Below are 16,836 nucleotides of genomic sequence, written 5' to 3' on the forward strand. Positions count from 1 at the left end.
TGATATGCTTTGCTTTGATTTAATGAAACCAGCACGAGTACTATCTGAAACAGGTGGACCATCCAAGCTCCTGCTGCTGCGTTTGTGACAGACCTGCCAAGCCATCGCATACTTCTGTGGTTTTTTTTATCGTGTATTGGAATGTTTCTGAATGCTTGAAACAGAACTGATGGTTCTCATTGGATTGGGTTGGAATGAAAGGGATGGTTGAGCTCTCAAGATTGGTCCTTGGGCCTGTAAATTGGGCCTTCTCAATTTTATGTCAAACTATATAAATGTTTAATGTTAGATTGAAGGAACGTGAGAAACATCAACGAGTATGGTCGTCTGTTTTGTGTCTGGATTAAAGATTGGCAGGAAAAAAATACTGATAAGGTTACCGAATGTAGAATGTTGTGGTGGTGGATTGCTTCCTTGGAATCTTGGATGGAAGTAAATGAGTTGATATATATATATATATATATATAGGGTTTGTTTAATGACATGGGTGTCATTGTGTGGGAATGTCAAAAACTCTAGGAGTCATTTTCATAACCGTTCTCCACTCCTTTTCTTCTTCTTTTAAGATTTATTGACGAATTATTCCCTCTTTATAATCTATTTCACGAGTGCTAGATTTATTCATCATTTTCCAAAAAACCATCAGTCTTTACCTATATATACCATGGGTAAGATTTGGTAGTGCATTATATTATACATGTGCCATATGATATAGCTTTTAGATTAGAGAAGCTATTGTTTCATTTTTCCTATTTTATAGAAGCAAATTTATGTCCTCTTGTCCAAATGTTAAAAATGTAATGCCATTCGCCCCAAGCTTGACCTGTATATGACTGAGAGTCAGCTCAGTCCGCTTATCGGACAGCAAGCAGCATTTTCCTTTTCATTTCCAAAAAAAAATATCCCACGAAATCTGAGACCTTAACCAATCCTATCTCTTCTCTGTTATAAAGTTCGGTAGGGGTAAGTTGCATCTTATTTTTTTCCCCTTCCTTCCGGATCTGTTTTCCAAGAAGTGACCGCCCTGTCGTCCATTAGCAAATTTGACAATAGTTGCTAAACTAAAACTTGCATTGTTAACTATATTCTATAAGATTTTTTTTTTTAAAAAAAAAATATCATAAACTAAATATCATATAATTTTGAAGTGTCCTATGGCAGCGTTAAATCTTGCAAAAGTCAAAACACCACGACATGCTATTAAAACACTGGATTGAGATGATTCGATGTACAAGCATGAAATTTCTAAGAAAAAAAACTTGTATACAAAATTGTACAAATTATATCTAACAATTTAAATTTTATTAGATGACTGAACTGAAAATGCTATCGGATTTATATATTGAATTAGTATAACCAGCAAATTTAAAGAATTATAGGCTGAGCTACATCTGCATTCATAAATATTTAAAAATAGTCTTATAGTGCATCAGTCTGAATTTCATAAACAAAAAATTATTTAAAATTCAGGCCAATTCATTTTAAAGCTATTTCTAAAATTAATGAATATATATCTAATCTAAACAATAATTTTATAATTTTATTAGTTGTACTTATCTAACTTATAAATTTTATAAATTTTTAGTAAAATTTTATCCTGCAGCCTGCAGGGAAAAAAAAAATCAAATGTATACGGTGACTGAACTGAATGAATTACAAATCCGAGCACTCCTCTCAACTGTTTCTGAGAGCGCCTCGCGGAAACTTCGTCCCATTCCGAGACTACCTCCCACGCTGCTCCACATCCATCGCGCCTGCCATGGTATCTGAAGAAGCCGACCCTTTTCAGCAAAAGAGAAAAAAAAAGCCGACCGTGCAGTATGTTTCACGTGGGCTTTTCTTTCCTTTGGTTATCCGACACCTTCTCTGACTTTGAGAACCACAAGCCTCCAGAGTCAAAAAAAACTGCGAGCGCAGGGCCCATCTCACTCAATCTAGCCCGCGGCCAGAGGCCATCTTGAATTCTTGAAGGAAGATGCCAAAGTAGCGTAATAAGCGGAGCAAAAGAGTCGCATTGCTGCCCGTGGGAAACCCTCTCATTTACAAAACAATTTTAAAAGCTTTTTGTTTCTCCTGTATAATTCCCATGTTACCAATAGAACTCGTTCACCCAGGACTCTTTGGTTCGTTCTTAAAAAAATAATTTTAGTATATTTTATAGATTATAAAAAGATGATACATTTCCAAAAATAGTTTATATTTAATTGAATATCTTTTTTTATAAAAATTATATAAAATACTTATTATATTTTTAATAATAATATAAAAAATTTACTCATAAATTTTGATGGCTTAAGATATATCTAAAAAAAAATCCTAATTTTCAACTGGTCTGAAAATAGTTTTTTATCTTTCATAATTTTTATACAAAATACTATTTTTATCTTCTTTTTAAAAAATTCTAACTAAATAAAAAATTATTTTTTATTTTTTATTGATTATTTTTATTTTTATTTTTCCCACAAACCAAAACGAGTCCGCGCACGAAGGCCGCCTGAAAAAGAGGGAGGAAGTACCTCAGCGATTCGTGATGAAAAGAAACAGGTCTCTCTTCCTTTTTCTGTAAAACTAGTGAAACAGACATCTGAAGGAGTGCATGGTCCTTTTTAAGTGACGGTAAGATGACTTGTACCACAAGTCATAGAGGTGTGACAGCTATTATTGTCACCATCATGCCTCATGTTTGTCGAAAAACAAGTCTTATAATCCTACGAGATAACTTTTTATTATGATTTGAAGTATGTTTGTTCAGCCACTTAACATGATGATCATCCCTGAAAAGAGAGAAAAAATCCCAGTGATCATTGCCCATACACAATGATTATTCTAGTAGTTGTTACATAGCCACCATAGCAACCATCGATTGGCTTTTCATTGTTCACAAAAAAAAAATTATAAACATATAAATACATTAATTTAATAAGTCCGATGGCTAATAAAGTTTGTGATTATATATTTTTTTTCTCAAGTACGGAGCAATGAAAATTCAGGGCCATTGATTTATTTTCTCTCAATATAAAAAAATGATAAGATTCCTTGCAACTCTTCTTCAAAATGGCTGAAGTTTAACTAATCTGAATTTTAGGAATAAATAACCTGACTGTTTCGAGAGGGAGAGAGAGTTTATGATCGAAAACCACGGACTTGAGGAATGGGGTTGGTGCAAAGCGGAAGGTGAATTCATTGATGGAATGTCAAGGTTAAATCGTGAAAGCAAAGCGGGTCTGAAAAAGAAAGAGAGATCAGTTTATCTTATAATTATCTAGATCCAAATATTTAACAACACATCATCCATTTCTTGGCCAATAATCTCTGAATTGTAGCCATTGGAGGCCATTGGGCAGTAGCGTAATAGCACTCCCATAATTATTCTTAGGAGAAAAAATTGAAAGCCTTGAAATATAAACAGGCAATGGGATCCATTCTTCCACATCGCAATAGGTTTATTAAACGTGGCTCCCGCTAAAACAAACCATAACAAGCACGTAGATTTTGAGGTGAGGGACCTCGGACTATTTGATAGCTATATACTAGCGTGATTGTTAAGACTTAGCAAAGCATGCGATGCAGTGATTGTACTAGTATAGAATGGGGTTGTATCCATTGCACGAAAAAAAGAAATCACTTTTTTGCACAAGAATCCATCGTTAGATCGTGCTATAATCACTTTTCGAGACAGCACAATGATTCAATAGTCCACATTGCACATGAAAATCAACCATTCTTTCACGTGAAAGATGCAACCCGAATCCTTGCAGTCCTATAGACAATGACAAATATACATTGGAGAAAAATTTTAGATTCGGAAATAAGGCAGCTAATTGGGTAGCCTTCTTTGCTGTCTATTACTTTGAAAAGATCTTATAGATATGGGTTGATATTGTACCCATCTTTAGGCCACATACTATATCTTAGACTCAGTTGGTTGTACTAATATCAGATTAATGTAAGCCACCGTTTTGCCAAAAAAAAAACAAAAAAAAAATTTAGATTCGAACGAGAGAGAGAGAGAGAGAGAGAGAGAGATGAAAAGATATCCGTCCAATTAATCAATGAAGTCCATGTGCTTGCGATGCCATGGGCTTTGGCTGCATGTGCAAAAGTCTTAGAGAGAGATCATTTCGGCTGGATATCATATCCGACCAAACCAATTGGTAGGTGTCCGACCAACTTGGACCAATCAACCCACACCAACCAGTGAGTCAAAAGGCCTCTAAATGATCGTACGATGCTTTGTCTAAGTCATTACTATGGTATCAAAGTTAGTCCAGGCAAATAAATTATAGGCCAAGGAAATGATCGTACAATGGTTTGGTCTAAGATGCATTTGTAGTGTATTTTATTCGTCACTATGGTACAAAGTTATTGCAGGCAAATAAATTTTAGGATAAGAAAATAAGACAAGTGCAGTCGGTGGATATTAGTAGAATAAGAAGAATGTGCAGCGCATGGAGAAGAGAAAAAAAATATGTGGCACATGAAGATGGCCACGATCCTGTTCACAAAAAACCATGCTATTTATCAACTTAATTACCATATGTTGTGGTTTTAGCTACAACAAATACAAGGCTCCAATCTCATTGAAAATATATATAGCGACGATATATATATACTTCAGTTATAACAAGCATACATAATGGACCTGTTTTGTTTGCAGAAAGAGGAGAAGGAAAAGTATGATCAACTGAAAAATAGAAAAATACCTCATATTTAGTTAAAGTTTTCATGAAAAAGAGAGATGGAAAAGTGAGAATCAGATTTCTATATTTCATGGAAAACAAAAGCATATATGGGACATCGGAAAGTTCAATTTTTATCGGCTAAAAATTAGAGTATTTTTTTTTTTAAAGTACCTTTAAACTTTTAGATAGAACAAGATATGATCTTTTTCTTTATTAAGAGCATAACATGTATTTAACACTTTTCTAAAAATAATTAACTATAAGCTACTCTGTAATGTATTATTTTTTCATAATCAACCAAACATGTAAAAATAATTTTTTTAAACATCATATATCTAGATATCAAAATATTCTGGTAAAAAAAAAAACTTTCTGTGAATGAAACAATTCTAAGGCGATAAATTCCTACTATTATCTTGATTTTCAAAGGAAGAAAAGACGAGAAAGACTATAATTCATGTGGTAATAAACAATAGACAACAACCTCTCCAGATTTATATAATTAATATCAGATAGATCACAATTTCTCATTGATATTAACAAAAATGAACAAATAACAAAAATTTATGAAAGAACAATAATTCTTTTCCTGATCATGGCAGCATTTCAGCATGATCAGTGATTAGGAGCGTCCCCTAGAGAACGAGTGGCTACTAAATCCTCTGGCGATGCTGTTGATGGCTGGGTTGAAGCGGAGGCAACCGAAGAGTCCATGGCGGTGGAAAGGCAGAGGTGTTTTCTTCTTCAGGTCCTCCGACGCCGCACGGTTCACGGTGTAGTGCATCTCATGGGCAGAGACGGCCTGCGAGCTTCCTCTTCTCACCGAACCATTCTTATCACTTGGCTTGGAGCTGGAGTTCTTTACATCCTCCCCTCCCGACCTTCGCTTGTTGGACAAAGATGGCAGCAGTGATCGTGGAGATGAGAGCCTGGTGTACTTGCGTAGAGGATCTTTGCTTCCTCTCCCACTCACACGTCCTTCTGATGCGCTCCTGAATAGGAGCAAGTCCTTCAACTTCCACTTCTTGCTCCCACCACTCTTTATCAAAGAGGTGGTGGTGGTGGCGGCGGCGGCGGTGGCAGTGGTGGTCGTGGTGGAGAAGGAGGAGGAGGTGAGGGACTTGTGAAAGTCCCCATCTTCTCTACTGATAGGAGAGAGAGATCTCGACCCTCTCCTACTTCTTGCAGAAGTGGTGGAAACAGTAGAGGGAGCCCTCCCTCTATCTTTCACCACTTCCTCTAAAACCACCTGAGGAGAGCTCCAGCCTCCTCCTCCTTGCAAAGTCCTACCGCTAGCATCATCGTTTGTAGGATGATGGAGATGGGGAGGAGGCTTCAAAGGCCGAATGCGCCCGTTCTCGAAGAGCTCGTCGGCGGCGGCGAGATTTGTCGTCGGCCCTTTCTTCTGGAGCCGCCTATCAAAACCAACAGCGAAGTCGAATTCCTCCTCCTGCTCCTCATCATCATCATCGCCATCCAGCTTTGGCCTGCTAGGTTTGTTCTCCCAGTCAAAGAAATGGGCATAGATGGCTGCAGCTCGAGATGGGCTAGTGGGGGCGCTGGCGTAGAAGTAGTGGTCGGAGGGGTTGCCGAAGGCCTTCGGGCTCGACGGAGCGCTCACATATGGCGAGGTTGATGCACTCTGGAAATGGAAATCTAGGGTTGGTGCCATTCGCACCACTTCCATTTCCTGCTCCTGATAGGCTTCTCCTACTTTCAGCGAATTGGAATCAAGATAAAGCCAGGTTGGGGTGGGGACTTTTTTATGGGGAAAGGGAGCTGAATGAGTTAAAGAGGAAGGTGGAAGGAAATGAGAGGGGAGATTTCTTGACCATAATATATTGATTTTGAAAGAGCCGCCTCTAGTTTTGTGCATGTGTTTTAGTTGGCAAATGGGTTGAGCAAGGGAGATCAGGTAGAATTGTAGCTTTGAATAAACGAACCTCACCTGGGATATTCTTTCTTTCTTTCTTTCTTTGTAAATATATGGATTTGCCTGCAAAGGGGCAAAATTTTCTAACATTAATGAGGACAATTCTTTTAATATCTTTCCCTGTTTGATGAGGTCACCAACAGCTATTTGGTTAGCAAAGTCTATCTTCATTGCAGAAATTGTTGAACAAAGAGGGTGTTATATTACAAGTCATCTACGTAGATCTACTTGTTGCTTGTGCTTTTTGATCAAGAAAAGACTTTCTCAGCCATCATCTAGAAGAAGAAAGAAAACTTTTTTAAGTTTTCAGAGCATCAGCAGACAAGCAGGAGGGAGCATTACAGCATTGTGTAGTTGTGTCGGATCTCCAGAAGAGCCCACTGGAGATTCTACTAGGCCAAGTGGGCGAAGAATTGAACCTAATTGGATTGCGTTGTCTTAGTCCAAGCCCAGAAAGTTCCAGCTCGACGAAGCGCTGCTTCGATGAAACTTGATGCAATTTGATAATAAATTAGTTTTACCTGCATGTATACTGCACAAAATTTCTTTACGCATATTAGTGATTAGGTTTATTTTTTGAGTTTTCCCTCAAATTTTGAGCATGGTAAGTTGTATTGTTTTGTCTTTCCCATCTAGATATGCAGCATGGCAGGGACTTTTTCTTTTCTTGTTTTTTTTTTCCTCCAATTATTATCTAACCCATGCATCATTAAGTAACTATTTATGTGCATTTCAGCCTGTGATTGTCGACATAACTTAGCTCCCAACAGAGACATAAGATCGAATTATGAAAGGGTTTTTGGCTGAGCAAATAGTAGAAACAAGATCGAAGCGATAATTCTATCTGCCTTTCGAGTTTGGATCCTACATTCCTTTGATCTCCTGTCATATGCATGCATCCATGCGCTGCTGTGATAATCTCATTCATCAGCAAGGCAAAACCAAGGAGAACGGAGACTTCGGGCGATCTTTTCATTTCTAAGCAAAATCAGGAAGAACAGATGGTTTTCTTAATTACAAAGTTCAATATATGCATGCATGCATGAGTTTTGATGATTTTGTAAATAGGGATGGCTTCTCTTGAGAGGAAATGAACTGATACTAAACAGAACTGGGTAATGCCAGTAGTGCCCACACCCATCCATACTGGGTTTTGAGTCTTCACAAAAGGGCTGCATCTCCAAGCCGATCAGTCTCAGCTGTTGTTTTTTTCCAGAGTGGCTTTCTCTATCTCATAGTCGGAGGACGAAAGGATCTCGCCGTTGTTTAAGGATAGCTTCGGGAAGAGAGGGAGAACGAGTCAGCAAGCTAGCCGTCAATCATCCCACTTCTTTCACTTCTGGGGGGAGGGATCTTTACCTGTCATTATTGTGTGTGCTTCTGGAGGAGCGCGCATGCAAGAAGGAAGTTTGAGTTTGATGCAAATGGCTAAAATATCATTACGCCCAGCTAAGAAACTTGCATCCCGATCTCCTGGGTTTGAGTGTTCACAGAGGGGCTACATCTCCATAAGCCCAGCTAAGAGACTTGCATCCAAACTTGCATCCGGATGTGGAAAAAAGCAATTATAGATGCAAACCATCTATGATTCTTGAACATATAAATCTATGTTCGTTGCTTACATGCAAAGAAGTTGTTTCCATGTTTCGAACTTACGACCTTCAAGTCAGAATGGTGCAATATTTTACGCCAAGGCTCACCCTCCTTGACAACGCAGACTAAAACTACGAATTCATTGATAGATAATCCTTCGTGAAACCTTTATAACATATGTTTTTCAGCAGGCTTTCTTGCGATATTCTCCAATTCAGATTTTTTCCCCCCCCATCTCAAACCTTGTTTACTTAAATCCCCTTGAAGCCCTTTCCATGTTGCCTTTATGCGTCAAGAATGCCTACAAGACACTGTCACTGGCATGCCGCCATCTCTTACACATTGTCTTAGGAGCCTAATTGATAGGACAAAGCAACATATAATGTCCCAACAACATAACTAAGTCAAACAAAATTTTGATGATGATGACAAGGATGAAAACATGATTATGGAGGTAAAGCCATGTTAGGCATACCTTGGGTGATCTATTCATCAGAGCAAAGAGCAGAGATAGCACAAGGGTTAGATGTCAACAAACTGTAACTAAGATTAGCCTGATGTAGGGTCTGGAATATATACTAATATGGGCCAATCCTCCAACCACAAATGTAGAAAGGAAAGAAACATACCTCATGGAGATTTATAGCGTGACTCTAGTGAAATGGTACTTGATCCTTTAGACCTGGTACTTGAACAGTATTCTCTAGCTTTCTGCAGATACAGTTTACAATCAGAAACACGAACATTAACTCTTCAAGTAATGAACTGATTCCCACTGAAGATGGAGGCAAAGAAAAATGGATATAGGAGGCAAGAAACCATCGATGCCCATTGCTAATATAAACGAATAAATACAAACAACTAACAATGATAGAACACCAAGCTTTTGACGGAATGAACAAACAAAAATGATTTACCTATCTAATAAGAAAGAAACTAACGACAGCTGATATACTCCAGGAAGTCTCACAAAGTTTGCCTCCAACAGACTGTAGATTGATCCACCTCAGTGCAGCTTGCATATGTGTATGGTTTTTAATGAACCCTTTTTGGATGAGGAGCATCCAGTGCAGGATAGATAGAATAGCTTCAGAAGAATGAATAAACTTAATTCCCATAAAACATTAAAATTAGAAAGAACTAAAGAATATCTGAAAGGTCGTGCAGCTACTGTTAACTGACACAGCTAGCTGATATACTGATATCGAATATATGGTAAAATTTATATGGACAAAGCAAAGTAGATCAAAGAGATTCTGACAAACCTATGTAATCCGGTGGTTCACCTTTCAGTTAATATAGTTTAGCACTGTTTCACTTCTTGGAATTTGCTGCTCATGCAACAACATGAAGTCATGAACACCATTTGCTTCCTAAAACGACGACATTGACAAGATAACTGGAAGAACACTAAGAGTATCTGGTGGAGAAAAGTTATCAATGAACATGGCCTTCAAAAAAGAGAAAAAAAAATCATGACAACTATTTGGTCTGGTGGTTCACCCCTTTCGATTCATATTGTTTGTGTTGTGCCCCTTTTAGGACTTACTGCTCATGCAAAGACATGAACAAGTTTGCTTCGGAGAAAGATGAGATTGACTAGATAACTATGATGGTTGTGAGAACAACCTGCAAGGTTTCATTAACTATTCAAGCAAATCCCATCTATTTGTTGTTCGACTCAAGGATTATACTTTATTGTTGGCTCTTATCTTAGAACAGGTTCATGGATAGTGAGCTCCAGAGGACCACTTTCAAGTGCCAGATATTTTTCAAGTTACTGAAAAAAGTAAGAAATATGAACTAAGATCTCAAAATTGTTGAAGAGGAGGTTGGGGGTGAGTGTGGCCAGATCTAGAAAATAAAATTAACATGGTCATATTTCTTTTTCTGATTTTCCTAAATTCTTTTTTATCCCAGCAAAAGCAAAATTTGATGGAAGACAAAACAACACAAAAAGTGCACGCTCGCGCAGAGAGAGAGAGAGAGAGAGAGAGAGAGTAAGTACGTAGTAAAGTCTAATTCATTTGATGAAGGCAAGTTACATCATAAGAGGGCAATTTATGCCCAGGAGATGCAGACTGTGCTGATGACATCATCATGAGGGACTGCGGATCTCTTGCAAAGAAACTCTGAGAGTCACCTTCTGAAGCATCAAGCACCTTTGATCTAAACTCTTTTGGCTTACCTAATAATTGGTCAGAGAAATGATTACCCCAGATGTCGTAGGTGAACTCTTTTCCGAGCACATCATTTTGCTTTCCTTGTACAGCTTTATCCTTATTGAGCTTGGATCCTGGAGCACGAGCATGTGGGGCAATAGGAGAAGTTGCAGCCAAGAAACTTCGCGCAGCCAAACCAGGTGCACGCCAACTTGGGCTTGGAAAAGTGGCAGAAGGCAGTAGAGTTGACCTCCCAGTTGATTTTCCAGTTAAAGGAGGTTGCTCTTGAGCTGACAGCAGCCAAGTATTATCACCATGCTTCTCAGCTTCTGGTACTCTCGCTTCCATAGGAACATCAACATCATGTTTCTTCTGATGCTTTTGTTCTTCAGATACTCCAGAAAATGGATTACCAGTACTGTCAAGAGATAAAGGCCATCCATGTTTTGGAGTGGTGGCATTTGGAGTCAAGGGTGAAGATGGGGTCGAATTCCCACTCTGACTACTTGAAACTTCAAATTTGGCTGCTAATCCTGCTCCGGTGGTTTTTCTCTTTCTTCGTCTCCCTTTTTCTTTAACAACCCTTATAGTGAGATTACCACTTTGTGGAGTTTCTGACATATCAGAGTCAAGAAACTCTGCAGGCTTCCTTGTTGATGTTGGTGATGAGAATGTGGTCTTCTTTTGACGATCAAAATCCTGCTTGACCTGCATCCCTTTTGCGCTATCTTGAAGACCATTTTGACAGATAGGATATCTATTGCCACAGACAACCTCAGGTTTCTTGTCTTTCCTAATTGAACTGCAAAATCCATCAACATTGATAAACTAATAATGATATTAAATAAAATAAAGTGTGATGTTTAAGATGAAGGCATCACCTGGAAACTTTTGTGCTTTGGTGAATGTGAGAAGGTTTTCCAACATTGCTCTTGGTATTCATGGTATTCTCAACCTCGTCATTGTAATCTCCAATGCCCAACAAAAAGGATTGTGGAACAATACGGATTAACACCAGAAGAAATATCGCAACAGCAGCAAATATAAGTACAGACACTTCCCAATGCACTGCCAAGAAGAATGACTTCCTACAGAGATTGAGCATATAAACTGGAAGGCTTGCTTTCATGGGTACCACGAATATACCAGCAGCCATGGCCAACTCAAGATCTCTATGAACCACAGCTGCAGAAAAATCTGGTTGATATGAAATAAGGAGCCTCATGGATTCTCCGGGCGCTAGAGCAAAACCTTTACAGGTGTTTATCATAAACCCATCCAAACCACAATCAGTCCCTGAAACTTTTAGTTTCATCACCTCAAGAGGAAGTTCACCTGTGTTTTTTGCATGTATCTCCTTGGAGAACCGATGATGACAGGAAGGAGTTGCAGTTTCCTTGTGGAGTGACATATCTGCTGAGGATATATTGTGATTCATTGGCCAGTCGTGATTGAATTCTAGATTCCAAACAGGTTCAGGACCCTCAAGAAGAACTAGCGAATGTGAACCACCAAATGCTCGAAGCGACAGCCACTCTACACCTGAAAGATTGTTTCTTATCAAAGCTGAACTCATCCACATGCATCTGTTAGAGGGGTGAAAGACAACAGGCCCAAATAGTGCACTTCCATTTGGATGTACGAAGGCTTCTGTTATTGCTGAATCTGAAATTGAGAACCCAACCTTAGTTTTCATGGAGCCAATGTCAGTAAATCTACTTGACAAGGTAAGCTCAGACAAGTCATCAGAAGATTTGCACTGGTCAATGATCTCCCCTGAATGCAGCACAAGTTGCATTACAACAGGTTTTTGGCTAGGATTATGCACTGAGATCCACTTGGAAAAATGCGACCCAATTTGAACCACTGGAAACAACAACTCATGATCTTCAAGGACAGAAATGCCAGCTGTGGTGCCTTGGGACCTCCAGTTTCTAAGTATCAGCTCATCTGCTTTAACTGCCTCCAAAAGTTTCATCTGCATAAATTTGTGGAAGACGTTAGGAAGAATAGCTTATTTTGCATCCACAAAAGGTTCATTGAAGACAATCATTAATATCTACTGCCGTCTGCCCAACTTAGTGATTAGATTTTGTAGCATCAGGAGTAACAGAGTTCAGTAGCACAATTACAACAGTTAAGGACTTGTGATTATGTCCAAGGAGCAGGTGTCAATCCACAGAAGACCTAAATTTCTAGTCAATAGATTATTAAGTGAATCCAAACAAATATACTAGACTATAACACTTCACACGACAACAAATAAGCACAAAATGCTCATTTTAACTGGCACATCATGGTATGCCATATCAGTGTGTCTTGGGTTCTTTATTTACACTGTCCAATTTCCACACGTCTTATAAAAGCCAATGCAGGAGAAAAAAAATCAGGAAAAAAACATGACAAACTCCAATGAACATGAACAGCTACCTACAAACTACAAAGCATGGGATTCATCTATGTAAAATGAGGAAGGGCATTATAAATTGTTCTGCACGGATATACAGTGACTAATTTTTCATGAACACCAGTTTTTTTTATCATTTTTTGTTAAGTTACTAATCTACCACTTGTGTGTCTCTCGCTACATATTAAATAATAAAGGCACAAAGGAGAAGACAGGTGGTTGGACTAGTCAAAACGAGACTCATATAACACACTAAGAGCTATAGATGTGGAACAGCTAATGTAGTACTACTTAGAGCAGCATAACCTCTCCCTTTATCTCATGTCTGTTCGCTAAATCCTATGCTTCGATTTCAGGAAGCCTAAAATGATAATGATTCTATTTTCAAAATGAATTTGGCTGATACTCTACCTATTGGTTTTGCTGTTTTCAATCATTCATTAGGCTTAAAAGTCATGCAAGAATGAATTTACTTGTCCAATGGTTAAAAATAGCACAATTTGGGGATTAAAATGTGTGAGGTTGAGATATCGATTCTTAATGATTAAGCTGAGGATCCCCCTTGGCACCCCACCAGATAGATGCCTAGGACTTGAAACCACCCTCTTGGCGCCCCTTTCTTGCTTTCCATTTCCACTTCTCTAAAAGCATTTTCACTGCGTCCAACTTTGAGTTTCTTTTATGAGAAACTGAATATGGATAAAAGAATCATTTTTCTCTAGCCAGCAAACTTCAAAAGTTTTTTAAGACAAACATACAAGTATTACTATTGTTACATCCATTCTCATAAAAAAAATTATCATCACTGACTAGATGCATAGGATGCTAGAAAGATTCAAGACTACAAAACATTCATTAAAACAGATCGATGCAGAGCATGGAGCCCAAAGTTGTGTATAGAAAAAAAATAAACCAAAGGAACCTGAAATAATTGTTATACTAGAACAGACAAATTCAAAATGTTATTTAGGCACCAAGATCACATGAAACAAAGTCAAATAAAAACTGAAGTACCTTTGTGGGAAGTGATTCTCCAATAATGCTCCCTAAGGATCCTGTTCTTGTGTTTGTCAATTTTTCCCTCTCTTGTTGTGATATCAATCCAATGTATGATCCATCAGACACAACAATTCCTGAGCCAGGGGGATGCTGGAAACAGGCATGGACCAAGTCCAGGCAAGGAATCCTGATCAGTGGACTGGCAGAATCATTCGTCAGTATTAATAGCTTACAATTCAAGTTTATGCCAGGAATTTCAGAAGCAATATCCTGTGAGTCAGTGGGAGGAGTATAACTAATCAAACCTATCCACGTAACTGCCCCAGGAAAAAGAATCAATCCTTCCATGTATTTTAGATGGAAAAGCTTGTCACTTTCTGTATCCTCACTAATTTTTACCACTCTTAGTAAATAGGATGCTTCGTTTCTTAAAGAGAGGGAAAAAATTGATCCCTTTCCATCACACGGCACAAGAGGTTCAAAAAATACAGAAACTGCACCAGTTAATTCAATGCAAGTTTCCCTACCATGTACTTCTAGCTCAAGAGGAATGATGACCGTATCAGTCTTTTCTTGTTTTGAATCCCGCAGCTTCATGCAGATTACTCCAAAAAAAATTCCTTCCAAATGAGGCCGCAACTTCATCCCTATGATAGTTTCAGTGTTGTGAGGCAGCATTTCCCATTGCTTATGGGGCCTAACATCTACCCATGATAGTCCCAACTCATCAGGTTTTACAGCAGAACTCTCCTTATCATTTAAAGAAGAATCAAACTCCTCGGAAGACTGTTGAAATTCATCTACACTACAAATAACAAGTGCTGAATGGTTTGAATTTCCAGATGAAGAAATCCATGTGGTCACTTCTTCCACATAAAGCATATCATCAAAAGGATTGTACAGAGACAAGTTCCTATTCAACCTTTCACCCAAGGATATGTCAAGGCCTACTAAAGGCTCTATCTTGTATGGGGACTCGACAGCTGTTCCTTTAGCATGAATAATGAAACCCCCAAAGCTTGTCTGCAAAACAAGTTGTGCTGATGATAAACCCAACCATCTCGGTAAGAAAATAAAAGAAATCGAAGCTGATTCTCCTGGGGCCAGTGACAGATTCTCAAAACTATACGCATAGAACTGCAGATCAGTACTAAATGGTTCATATACCTGCAAGACACTGTCATCGTGCATGTTTGTCACAGTTAAGAATGCTAAAGAAGGGGAGTACAAATTACTGTTTCCCCAATCCAACATAGTGGGGTTTATCTCTACATGTGGTGATGAAGAACCATTATTAAGGCCCACATCGATATCTTCAGCATGGTCATCTAGCTCCACAGTTAGCCCGCTCGATGCCCTTATCCAAACATCAGGAACCAGTTGTGCTTTACATGAAGCAATGCCATCTCCATCAATGTCCTTTCCTTCAGAACGCAGCTGATCATGGATTCCACTCGAAGCATCCACTGAAGCACAAGAAACGACACCACCATTAGACATCTCATACGCCAAAACATTGCCTGGCTGAGCTGAGCTCTGGGACGCTTCTAAAGAGAGTTTTTGGCGACCATCCTCTTCGTCAAGGAAACCTCTCAAAGTAGATAGAAAGCAGAAAGAGCCGGAGCCAGCACAAACATCCCCGATCTTGGGACATCCTGGTGAGCTCCCCCAACCATGGACCAAGCTGCCGACACCCCCATAAGAACTACACCCATCACACACCACCGGCGCCGATCCACCATCGAGGCATGAAGCCGAGCAGGCCTTTCCCGCCCATGGCATGAACAGAGGGAGGCAGAGCAGCACACAAGACCACACCAGAATCAGCTGAAGCCTGACCGGCCAACGCCATGAGCTTCCCCTGGAAACAAACCCAAAACTTCATCAGTAGATTATTGGCAACAATGATTTTTAGATAAAAGAGGCGAATCGACCGTCGGAAGAATACCAAATAGGTCAAGAACTTATGTAACAAAACTACATAAAAAGAAAAGCAAGATTTTGGCCTATGCGAACCCATCAAAATCCTATTTTGATCATTCCTCTATATGCATAACTTCATCAGAACCAACTACCAATCAAAACCCCATCCCAATCCTTCCTATATTTAGATATCAAACATCCTTCGGTCTCTCTCTGTTCTCATACTGGTCCAACTCTACAAATTGGGCGAAAAAGTCGGGCATCTAAAAATAGAAACCCTTCTAAAAGCGTGGGTTTCTGAGCTCCGATCACATGGTAAGGTATCAAGCACAGTCCATATGGATTGGTTTCAGACGTCGATGGAAGAGAAGAGGAGAAAGGAGGCGAAGGTGAGCTCAAAGGAGGTAGAGAGGAGAAGAAGGGCGGTGGGAGATGGTGAGGGTACCGGGAGGAGCAGCGCAGCCAAGCGGCTCCGCCTGCCGTCGATCCTTGCATCATCTACGGTGGACGAGCATGCGGGTAGAAGGGGCTTAGGGTTTCTCCTGGGTCTGCTCACCGCCCAGGGGGAGAGAGAGAGAAGGGAAGAAGGTGAGGTAGGGGAGAGGAGCAGGAGACAGGGAGAAGCTGGAACCACGGAAGGAGACTTGAGGCGTTTGCCGAGCGAATAGGAATCCATAAAACAAATTATTTTATTTCAGGTCGGAATGACCAACATGCCCCTTGGTGTCTGTTGGCACGTGTGACGGAAGTAACGGGGCAAATTACGGTGTTATATATGAATTATGGTGTGGGTTCGAGCGTGTGAAGAAGACGTAGGACAGCATCCAATCCGGCCATCGTCATGATCAAGTGAGCTTGAGCAAAATGGTGGGGAGAGTTTGTTCTTGTTGTTGTGTAGCATAAAATTATCCTCTAAGCTTCCTTTAAAATGATATTTTTTAATAGTGAATAAATGCAGCAAATCTAAAATTATTCTTTCTTGAAAAATATTTTTAGTTAGCCTAAATTTGTACGTGTGTTAATAATTTCCAATACTTCTAGCATCCAACAAGGACAAAATTATTTAGAAATAAGCATTCTCTTGCATTATATTTAGTGAATAATCAATTAATGGATTAATATTATTTGATATTTCCA

General features: G+C 39.2%; 2 protein-coding genes and 1 long non-coding RNA gene across 3 annotated transcripts; all 3 read right to left on the reverse strand.

Moving 5' to 3' along the window:
* Positions 1-5,157: 5,157 nt before the first annotated feature.
* Positions 5,158-6,649, reverse strand: LOC103710985 (uncharacterized). The gene has a single exon (XM_088721881.2). The coding sequence runs from the start codon at positions 6,556-6,558 to the stop codon at positions 5,305-5,307; it is 1,254 nt and encodes a 417-aa protein (XP_088578007.2). The 5' UTR covers positions 6,559-6,649; the 3' UTR covers positions 5,158-5,304.
* Positions 6,650-8,433: 1,784 nt separating this feature from the next.
* LOC148703482 (uncharacterized) lies at positions 8,434-9,261 on the reverse strand. The gene is made up of 3 exons (XR_015987157.2): positions 9,126-9,261; positions 8,838-8,919; positions 8,434-8,563 (listed from the first exon to the last, which is right to left on the reverse strand). It is a non-coding gene; the product is annotated as an uncharacterized LOC148703482 (long non-coding RNA).
* A 952-nt stretch (positions 9,262-10,213) lies between these two features.
* LOC103710984 (uncharacterized) lies at positions 10,214-16,373 on the reverse strand. The gene is made up of 4 exons (XM_017843770.5): positions 16,145-16,373; positions 13,792-15,637; positions 11,252-12,348; positions 10,214-11,172 (listed from the first exon to the last, which is right to left on the reverse strand). The coding sequence occupies exons 1-4, from the start codon at positions 16,195-16,197 to the stop codon at positions 10,227-10,229; spliced, it is 3,942 nt and encodes a 1,313-aa protein (XP_017699259.4). The 5' UTR covers positions 16,198-16,373; the 3' UTR covers positions 10,214-10,226.
* Between the last annotated feature and the right edge of the window lie 463 nt (positions 16,374-16,836).

This window comes from Phoenix dactylifera, chromosome 5 (assembly GCF_051530095.1).
Source record: "Phoenix dactylifera cultivar Ajwa chromosome 5, Ajwa_hap1_PhDact_Kaust_v1.1, whole genome shotgun sequence".
NCBI classification, from domain to species: domain Eukaryota; kingdom Viridiplantae; phylum Streptophyta; class Magnoliopsida; order Arecales; family Arecaceae; genus Phoenix; species Phoenix dactylifera.